Raw genomic sequence first — 10872 nt, 5'->3', positions numbered from 1 at the left:
CATATGTTTTAATTTACATTTAAGTTACCCACATCTATCATTATAAAATATAAAATAATCCCACTACTACTTGCTCCTCAATGGTTTGAGATTTGACCATTCACGGTTGGTGTAGCTCGTATTCCTCAATATGCCCCGAACCTTGTACACCCTGGAAGAAGGGAAAGGGGCCAGTAGGATGTTTCATTGATTTTATTCGTAAGTTTATTTCCTGCATTCTATTTTTACTTGCGGCGCAATTTGAAAGTCTCAAAGAGAATTGATTTCACTTCTTCCACCGACACTGAAGGGCTCCTCAAGAATTGCATTTTTCACTTCAGCTTCATGTCATCCGACTTTTTTTTCTCTCTTCTCCCAGCCTTGACAGCTGGAAACGTGAAACAAGGTCACGTTTCTTGTTCCATGAACATTATTTCGCGAATAAAAAGTTCTCGTTCTAAAAACATTTAGGTCCCGCAGTTGCATTATAAAATATAGCTCCATGTTCACGTCATCATTTCCTGTTTCCGTTTCCTTCAGGAAACATGAAACATGGCTGCTAAGCTCCCAACCTCACTTCTCTTAGAAAGGTTAATGCTGACTGTAAAGTTCCTTGCAGCCTCTCAGACCACCTATATAATAGTTATCTCTTCTCTATTAATACATGACTCACTTATTTTTCTCATAAAGTTTTTTTTGTTCCTGTGCCTAAGCCGGCTATAAGCTTACAGCTCGCTTCTCCCCCCTCTCTCTCCTCTTAGAGCCTATTATTATATACTTGCTCTTAGAGATGTTTGGGGGAGGCTTGTGCTAGAGATTCTCTCTTTGCTTATTTTGCAAGAAGGTTGATTCGGACCCGAGACCTCCAGGACACAAGTGAAGAAGAAGGTCGATTTCTATGCATCTCATCTGAAACTTTTACCTAAACGAGCATAAAAAAAACACAACAAACAACGGCTTCAAAGCAACATGTAACATCCTACCAACCGTACCACTTCAATAAACTTTGCAGTGAAATATCTCAATTCTATACATTAAGATTAGACAGCATGGCCAGGCAGATGATATCTCATGAACAGTTTTCATCGGATGCATCAACCAGACAAACTGCAATTGCTAAGTATATACCACAATCTAGCAGCAACTATCTTCACAAAACAGATCACATATCATCCTGAAGAACTCGCGATAGCGATACTGACTATGGTAAACAAGATGTATATACCCATAAGGCAGTAGCCCCAAAATCTGGGTACCCGAAACCTAGCCCAGGTGACCACCAACAGGGTGCCCATCAAGCTCAGAAGAAGAAACACAAATGCAACGACAATTCCGACATGGAATTCAAGTACATAAGCTCTGGGATACACTCTTGCTGTTTGTACTACAAGGGCAGTTCCCAATCCAACCAGCATATTGAACATTGGACCAGCAAAGCAGCCAGCAATGGCGAATGTAGGTTGACCAGCCTTGGCTAGTGCCACATCTGCAACAAGGTCTCCCACAGAGTTCCCCCATGCCAAGACTGTCATGCCGAGTATAGCTGGAGGGAAGTCCATGATAACTCCAATTGCAGCAAGGCAGTTCAGGAGCTCTCCAGCCATGGTCGAGATCCAGAAGACACTCATAATAAAAGAGATGAGGGTGCTTGCGATGTTTTCTGTTTCTGGGGCTTCTTTCTCGAAAAGGTAACGGGATAGAGCTAAACACAAGCTAGCAAAAAGCACAACAGACCATAGAGGGAAACGGATTTGAGGGAGAAGAAACACTATTCGGATATCTAGAGGAATGAACGAACTGAAAGAATACAGGACTAAGAGAGGACACAGACAGATATTTGCACTAATGTAAAGTTTGCTCCACTCAGAAGGAAGGGTTGATGGTATTGTAAGCTTCAGAACAAATGCAATGGGCCACTCCCAAACTTCTGTTACCTGCCAGAGGTAGATATACTTAAATCAGTATTGAGAAAAATACAGAGAATGAAAGGAAAATGTTCTCAAACTAAGTATATCTGTGAAGTGGTGCAGTGTGATATATTATATATTATTATAGCATAATACATGATTCATCCCACTCACTCACTACCCTTGCTAAAGCTTCGTGAACTGCAAGAGAGGAGCAACAAAATCTTTTAGGAGTCTTAGGGATCAAGTCTTATGCCTCTATAAATATAGAGGGGCTTATATGAATGAAAGGTTAAGCAGAATTAAGGTAATCCTCATCTGCCTTCTTGCCCCCGTGTACCACACTCTCCTCTCTTGCCCTAGCCCCCACTTTCTTCACCCTCTCGGCTAGGGTTAACCCTGGCCGACCCCTCTGCAATCTGAGAGTGTGACAAATGGTATTTGGAGCCAGCGGGGTTCTTCCATCACAATGGAATCTGATTTGGATCTGTACAGCATGGGCTAGTTGGATGAAAGAGATCAAATAAAAGATGCAACCACTAGTGGTGTAGGCAGCAAAACTCGAGCAGCAAGCACAGCGGGAGCGGACCAAAACTACTCCGATCTATGTTCCAACCCCGAAAAGGGGAGCCACAGTACCAGAGGGACCAATTCTGATAGATCAGCAACCAGTGGAAAGTGAAACAGCCTCTGGTGGATGGGAAGGAAAAACAGATTTCACACCAAAGAATCAGGAGCCAAGGTATGAACACAAGGGTAATCAGAATTATTATAAATGATTGTTTCCAGAATATGGAGTCTACGAACCCTTTTCTATCTCAGATAACACCAGAAAAAGACAAGATGCTGTTAGCATCCTTCCACTTGACAGGTCAAGCCTTGACATGGTTTATGTGCTTAGAAAAGGATGAGAGCACCCAATCATGGCCCAATTTTCTCTCTATCATCAACAAACCTTCGGACCTCTGACAGCAAAAGAACTCGCTGGGACATTTATCAGAAACTCAACTGCATGAATCACTTAAGGAGTACACAGACCAGTTTATGACACAGCTCTCTCGGGTAAACAATCTGTAACAAGCTATGCTATACAAAGCAGGACTGACAGATCTCCTGCGCCTCAAACTGTAATTACACCAACCACCAGACTTGGTGCTAGGGATGAAAACAGTACGGTTATTTTCCGACCGTATTCGAAACCGAATCCGTTTAGAGGGGTTGAGATCTGTCCGTATTCAAGTCCGGATATCCAACATCCGATACCGTATCCGTATCCGAATACTCAAATCGTATATTTATGATGTCGATATCCAATCGTATCCTATCCGACATAGTTGACACTATCCGTATTCGAATCCGAATCCGGACAGAAATATGAAAACAAATGTAATATCGGTGATATCCGTCCGTATCCAATCCGTTTTCATCCCTACTGGTGCCATGGGTCCAAAGAGGCCCGGCAGTGGTGGACCCAGAGGCCCAGAGAAGGGCCAGGGCTGGCCGAGCACAGGAGGGGGGGCCTCCCCCGGGTCCCTCCTCCCAAGGAGGAGTCCACGTCCAATTAGATTTTGAATAAGATGGGAAAGAATAAATTCAGATTAGGAAAGATAGAGTTTGTTTAGGAAAAGGAGAGTCCAAATCTATAAGGACTCTACTTCTAGTTTGCTTAGGGAACATGCCATTGGGAGTATAAATATAGGGGACATGTACTCATATCAGGCAAGCAAGAAATATAGAGGATTATTCCTCAAGCTCTCCTGCATCCCTGCTCCCCTGCGCCTGCCATCTCCAGTGCTGCCATTGCCCCCTGTGCTGCCGCCTGCCGTAAGCCGGCCTCACGCTGCCTTCGCCTTCCTGTCCCTCATCCTCCTACCTCCTTCCCCTACAATCTACACAACCCACCTCCCACAAATATAGTCCCATCACATCTAGTATCTAGAGAACAGGTATCCATGGCCAGCAACAACAACACCGCTCCAAACGCCACCAACGTGAAGGCACTGCTCGAGAAGCTCGTCATCAACACCAACACTCGCTTCGATGAGCTTCAATGCAGCTGGGACAATGTTGACACCCGCCTCATCTCCATCGAGCAAGGCGGCACTAAGTCCACCAAAGACGCCGCCGCCGCCGCCGCCGCTAAAGCCGCTGCTGCAGCCAAGGAGGAGGGCGAACATGCCGTTGCCTTCCCTAGGCCGCCGACTTCCCCTTGCGTACAAGCGACCACAGGCCGCCGTCGCCTGCCCGTCCCTTGTCCTCCTACCTCCTTCCCCTACAATCTACACAACCTATCTCCCACCAGTATAGAAGAACCATCACACTTGGAGACAGCAATCTCTCTGACAGGGAAGTATGCAAGCCGCCATCAGCCTGACACCCCGGATACTGCCTCAACAGACACACAGACTCAGGTTTCACTACATGTTGCAACTAGGCCAACTATGCAACTGGAAATCTGTGTGAATGGGCACTCCCTGTTGGCATTATTGGGCTCTGGATCTACACACAACTACATAAATGCAGATACTGCAAGATATCTGCAGCTCCAGACAATACCAGCACCAGATAGCCTTAAAGTAGCAGTACTTGGAGGCCATCAGATATCCAACGTCAGATCATGCCACAACTTACAAATATCAATTGGGCCAGAGCAATTCACTATTGACTGTTACAGTATACCACTTGGAGATTATGATATCATACTGGGAGTAAACTGGCTAAGTTCCCTAGGGCCAATCATGTGGGATTTCGCAAACTTAACAATGAAATTCTGGAGACATGGGAGGCCAATACTCTGGATAGGTTGTTATGAAACTGTCCATCCTCTTTCCTACTGGATAGCACCAACAACGAAAGGATGCCGAACTCATTAAGGAAGTATATACCTATTACTGCAGCTCAAGGATGAATTGCTTCACAGGGCGAGGAGAGATGTAATGGTCAGCAAAATATATTACTGCAAGAGGGGGAAATCCAAGGTGGCTGGTTGAACTATTAAGGTAGGGCCAGTTGGGCCCTGTGTCATAGAGTTAGGCTTAATAAATTTGAGTTGTAATTAGATTGGATTCTTCCATCTACAAAGTATCAATCTATTAGGAGTCTTAGGGGTCAAGTCTTATGCCTCTATATAAATATAGAGCTTATGAATGAAAGGTTGAGCAGAATTAGGGTAATACCCCTCTGCCTTCTTGCCCCCGTGTTCCCCTTACTGTTCACGCAAGCAAACACACCTCTATCCTCTCTCTTGCCCTAGCTGCGATGCCCCCCAGGGTTAGCCCTGGCCGACCCCTCTCCGGTCCGTGCGCATGACAATTGACAATCACTAGTCACTTATATGCTTCTCAGCTTTCCCTCCACAAAAGTTTCACCTTCTTTGTAGTTGCTCTGTCTAAGCACCAAATACCTAGTTTTTCCTAGAGGAGAAAAATAAAGGGAGGAGCAGACAATAGACATCCTAACTCCAAAACATACTAAAACCGAACATCTAATCTGGCATGCGAGAGTTGGACAAATCGCTCGTCTGTTCATCAACCACTATGAGCTAGCAGATGTCCAAAATACCAGCAAGGATGCTTGGGCATTCACTTGTTCGTGTTATAGCTGATACTGGCAACGTTCGTTCACCCCTCACCCGTAAGCTTGATTGACCAGGTGGGGCTTGGCTTACTAGGGTTGTAAGAACATGTATTGGACCCTAGGAGAGTTGAGTCACTATCCTTATTCCAGTTAGTTCAGCAGCTAATAATCTACAAACTATAAAGAAGAAACTGTTACATGCTTTTGATTTTTTTTCCCTAAACATTTGCTGGTAAGAGCTATGTGTTTGATCGACTGTTTCACATTTGAATCCAGTCAGTAATGTTAAAACCCAAAGTTAAACGTACTCCAGGGAAAAGGGGGGCCAAAGTCAACGAAAAGATGAAAGTTGCAGATAAAGAAATCATAATTTTCAGCATTTTTTCAGGTGAGACTGTTGAATCTGCAGACACCACCAAACAGACTAGGATTGATGTCTCCGTCAAGCAAGTACTACTAGCACATTGGACATTAACAATGACTCACTCAAGTAAGCACACAAACTAACAGCGAGTTGTTGAATTGAATGCATACCTTCGAGAGCAACGCACACAAAGCAGGTTGTTGTTGCCGCCTGTGATCCTCCACTGTGATCGGCAAGTCCACGGCCACACGGCCACTGCCACTCACCATCTCCAGCTCAGCGGCCGCGGCGCTGACCGCCTTCCCCTCCGCACTCCCCAAATCCATGTAGAACACTAGCCCCACAAAGAAGGCATAGAAGAGCACGAGCCCAACAGCCTGCCAGAGGAAGATCTCAGCGCTGAGGTAGACGTAGAACAGCCCCGACGCAGCGACGAGGTAGAAGAAAACGTCGCGCGCGAAGGAGGCCGGCGGGACGGCGAAGGGCGCGGCGATGAGCGCGACGGCGCCGACGACGAAGGCGGAGACGAACGCTCCCGCGGAGAGAATGGCGGCGAGCCCGGCCCTGGGCATCCCCCGGGGCCCCCCGAGCGCCGCGGCGGAGGCGAACGCGTCGGGCGCGCCGTTGCCGAGCGCCAGCAGCGTGACGGCGGCCATGGACGGCGAGAGCCGCAGGCGCGCGGCGAGGCGGGACACCGCCGGGGTGAAGCGCGCCGAGGCCGCGGCGGCGAGGAGGCGGAAGTGGAGGAGGAGGAGCAGCGCGAGCAGCGGGACGGAGAATCGCGCGTCGCCCCGGAGCAGGCACGAGTGGATCGCGGCGTAGTCGAGGAGCGCCGGCGGTTGCGCCAGCGCGGAGGAGATGGCGCAGGTGGACCCCCCCGGGGTGACCATGCCATGCGCCGATGCGGAATGCCGCGCGCGTGGGGGGAATCAAGTGCGTGCGGGGAGTGCGGCGGCGACTGAGAGGCGAGGGAATCTGGGGAGGGAGGAGGTGAAGATGGCAGCCAGCCAGCCCGAGCCCGACAGCGAGTGGGAGCGGCACGGACGCCGACGCGAATAGGCCGAACGCAGCCCACGAGCGGAGTGGACGGCTGCCGACCTCGGCGGTGGTGGTGGGTCCCGCGCAGGTACAAGCGCAACATGGGGTTTGTGGGGCCCGTTAGTTTGACGCGGAAACTGGAACGGTCTGGCCCAAGAGCAGCAGGCTGCGCCCGTTCGGTTTGCAACTTGGGCCCTTTTTTTGAAACTAACTTGGGCCCCTTTTTTTAATGCAACTTGGGCCCTTTTGGGCAGAGTGTAAAACGTCCTGAGTCTGCTGCGCCCGTTCGGTTTGGGCCACAATGCTGCCCTGGTCGTGTCCGAGTTTTGTTTACAGTTTTATTGTCTAGGATATGCACGTGCGCCGACAGTTTAGTTCGGTTTCTTTGGTTTTTTATCAGAAACTTCGGTTTTCTGAAATCCTCTGGGCGATCCGTTTGTCACGGCACAAGGAACCAACAAGTTCAGTGCTGGTTTTTTCAGTTCAGTTTTTGGTTCAAACCGTGCAAGCACAACACAAAGAAGAGAGAAGAAGCACGTCACTCTATCGCTCGCATATGTGCCGCCGGCCATGGTCCCGCAGCTTCGCTGCCACCATAGAGGCGCAGAGGGGGGCCACCATTGACCGTACCCCCATGCCGCGCAGAGGAGTGTGTCATCGTGCGCCCTCGCATTTCCCTGCAGTAGGTCAGCAATGACCACAGAGGAAGAGAAGCGTGCCGCCCCGTTGTTGAACTGAATTGTAGTTTGGGTCTCAATTAGATGGATCAAAGGTGAATTGGTGTTGAACTAAGAGGTATCTAAACATTGGCTAGCAGTGGCGGAGCTCTTCAATTTTGACGCCTAGGGCCGCTATCAAAGCGTATATAGCGCTCGCATCGGGTCAAAATACCGATAGATAACAAAACTAGCTTATAAATACATAAGTTTAGATTATATCTTAATTCCATACTTAAATTCATAACATAGTTGATAGAAACATGAAAGTGGTTACAGAATTACCTAACTAATGATGGTTTGGATTGGCCTCGCATGTCATATTTTCATCAAGAGCATCATATGAACTTGAACATACATACAGCAATGTAATCCATAAAATACAATTGATCATTCTACTGCTGCTGGTAAAATCTGTGTTCCTACTTCTGATTGTGCTTGTGCAGAAGGTGGGATTTTTGACACTGGTTGTATAATTGGCATAGGAGCAGGAGAAAAAAAAAGATTTTAATGTCATGGTCCTTTTCATTGTGCAACTCTATAGACTACAAAAATTGAGATAATCAATTATCATTCATGGAATTTCTAGACTGCAAATTTGATTTGACAATTGGGAATTTGGGATTGGGAATTACCGAGCTCATAAGTCAGAAAGAAGATAGCACAGCACAGGCGGCTGCGAGCTGCGGGCCGGCGTCCACGGCCAGTGCGCCACCGCGCCAGGCCAAGGCTAGCCGATGGGCGGCCACTGCCGTGCTCGCGTGGTTCGGCGCTCAGGCGGTGGCGACTGGCGAGCGAGAGCGGCGGCGGAGGGGATGTGCCTGGGGCTGGGGGCTAGGGCCTCGGCCCTGCTCGGCGAGACTGCGACGGCGAGTCAGAGGAGAACCGGCGCTAGGTCGCGAGTGGAGAGGAAGTCCGCCGCGGCGCTGCACGAAGTCTCCCCAGTTGCCAACTCTGCCTCTCCTCTTTTTTTTCTGGGCTGGAGGTAGGATGGATTTTGGCCCAACGATTAGAGCCAGGCCGAAAAAAACACCTATACTATAAGGGAAAATTTGGGCCACGCTTGGGGCCATGGCCCTAGTTGCCCCAGGCCCAAATCCGCCCCTGTTGGCTAGGGTGGTTGGGGTTAGGGTTCAAGGGTTTACAGAAATAAATATTCATAAATATTTATCGGACAGTGTGGTGTTCCTCTGGACACTCCGCATGTGCATTCCTAAAGGGGTGACTTTTCTGGGTTGGGGTCTCAATGTTCCCGTGGATGATCCAGGTTCCTTTGGACACTCCCCAAGGACATCAGACAGTTTAGGGGAACATTCCGAGTGTGCACTTAAGTTGTGTTGGCTCTAAGTGATCCCACAAACAGTCCGATGTTCCTCTGTGCGATCTATGAGAGCATCGACAAAACATATGTCAATGGTTTGTTCTTCTTGAGCTTTGGTCTAGGGTTTGCGGGTGGTGTTCCCTAGGGATGTGTGCTTATCATCTAGGAATGTGTGGGTGAGGTGTTAGGGTTGTGCAACCTAGTTTTTGTCCTTTCATATAGAGGATGGTACTAGTGATTAAGAAATTGAATCTACTCTTGAGCCGATGCCTAGCTTTGGCTTGGATCTCCTTTTCTTTTTTCTTTTCTTTCTCTTGCTTCTCCCTTTCTCTCTCTAGTTCTTGTTTTCTCCTCCTTGTAGAGATAGGGGGAGAGGGATGAGAGTGAGGAGATGGGAGGAAGGATGATCTGAACCAGTCACCTTGAAGACTTCACTTCGGGCTAACAGGTGGACCTAAGAGGGAGAAAAGGAGGACAACTCATTCTAACTGATTCTGCTGAATAAAAGTTCTAGCGGACGGTCCATCGGAACATCAGACGGGTCAGGAGAATATGAATTTTGGGAACTTTGGATTTAAGATGGAGAAATGGAAATTGGGGTCTTAATACAGCTAATAAGGATTGTAGGAACCACTTGTGCATCTAACTGTTATTGAAGTAGAAATAGATATAGTGACCATTTTCATACACCAATCTAATTAACGCTTGTACATAATAAGCTATAAAAAAAGTTAACATTAGAGCCCGTTTAACAGAGCTCCACCTACTCCAATTTTTTTGGTGAAATTCGATTCTATATGAGAAGTGATTCTATGATTGAATAATGTTTCTCTCTGATTCTCTAAGATAAACTCTATGTACACAGTGACTCTATGCACATAGAGTAAATGAGGAGAAGTTAAGTTCTTTCACTTCCCAACCCTCTAGTTCATTTTAGATAATTAATCACTTCACGAAATCAGTATAGAATCACTTCTCAGCAAGTAACCAGCTATTTGACGGAGCTCTTCATGGATTCAGACCAGAAGTGAACGCTCTGCCAAACAGACCCTTATACACTACCTAGTTTCAGACATCATTGCTTAACATAATTTTTTCGGGTACCATGAACTTATGGATCGGAGAGAGACAAAAAAAAATCTTGTTTGCCTTGCCCTTGCCCTTGCCCTTGCGTGCGAGGTCGGAACTCGGAAGAAGCAACTTGCGTTCTATAACCTCTCCTCTCCTCATCAGTCATCATCTCCAATGGAACACATCATTCTTTGCCTCCTGCCTTTTGCTTGCTAATCGACGCCATCATTCCAAACTTAATTGATGGGGTCGATCACAAGACAAGGCACGCGCTGGCCGCAAACCACAAGATAATGGAGCACGCAATGCATGCATCATGCATGCATGCGGCCACCAGCAAAAAGTGCCTTTTATTAGGAATGAAAATGAAGATCCGGCAGGTGAAGCAGCCAGAATCGATAGCAGGAGGATCGAGGGAGATCAGAGTGGATTACCAACCGATTAGGATTACTACGTACCCTCCAGCACTAATAAACCATAATGAAGACTAGAGTACCTATTCTTTTCTTTTCCGTTTCGTTTCTTTCTCACTTTTTCAAAAGAAAAGAGAAGAGCAGACTAGTTGATCTCTACTCCTACCTAGCCTCGCAGTGCCGGCACGGCCGCATTCATAGCTCACACATGCCCACTGATGGTGAAACGAAAGAAAAAGAGTCGTTGTCCACTGCTTGCGCAAAAGGCAAAGGCACTGAGCACGACGACGACCACCGTGGCTCGCTGGCTCAGCAATGGCGCATGACAGTGCAGCGCTGATCAGGGATCCCAGGATTTCCATTCACATTCCAACGGTCCCAACTACCAACCATGAACCATAGCTTCCCCACTCGGATCGCCGCCATCACTGTCTGACCTTTGACGACGTTGCATTGGCTGTAGACACGTAGGGTTTCGCAAGGTTCA

At 47.7% G+C, this 10872-nt stretch overlaps 1 protein-coding gene across 1 annotated transcript; it reads right to left on the bottom strand.

Annotated features, from left to right (window-relative positions):
* Window positions 1-1075: 1075 nt before the first annotated feature.
* Window positions 1076-7132, bottom strand: LOC136509495 (cation/calcium exchanger 5). Its single transcript, XM_066504271.1, has 2 exons — window positions 5997-7132; window positions 1076-1913 (listed from the first exon to the last, which is right to left on the bottom strand). Exons 1-2 carry the CDS (start codon window positions 6714-6716, stop codon window positions 1149-1151), a joined length of 1485 nt encoding a protein of 494 aa, XP_066360368.1. The 5' UTR covers window positions 6717-7132; the 3' UTR covers window positions 1076-1148.
* Between the last annotated feature and the right edge of the window lie 3740 nt (window positions 7133-10872).

This window comes from Miscanthus floridulus, chromosome 15, assembly GCF_019320115.1.
Source record: "Miscanthus floridulus cultivar M001 chromosome 15, ASM1932011v1, whole genome shotgun sequence".
In the NCBI taxonomy this organism is placed as follows: Eukaryota; Viridiplantae; Streptophyta; class Magnoliopsida; order Poales; family Poaceae; genus Miscanthus; species Miscanthus floridulus.
The sequence above is the reverse complement of the archived record's forward strand: the minus strand, read 5'-3'. Positions and strand labels throughout refer to the sequence as shown.

Bases quoted from the DNA above. Each gene is read 5' to 3' on its own strand.
- LOC136509495 (XM_066504271.1), bottom strand. From the start codon at position 6,716: ATGGTCACCCCGGGGGGGTCCACCTGCGCCATCTCCTCCGCGCTGGCG. The intron at 1,914-5,996 runs GTATGCATTCAA...TACCTCTGGCAG, and splicing joins TGTGTGCGTTGCTCTCGAAG to GTAACAGAAGTTTGGGAGTG.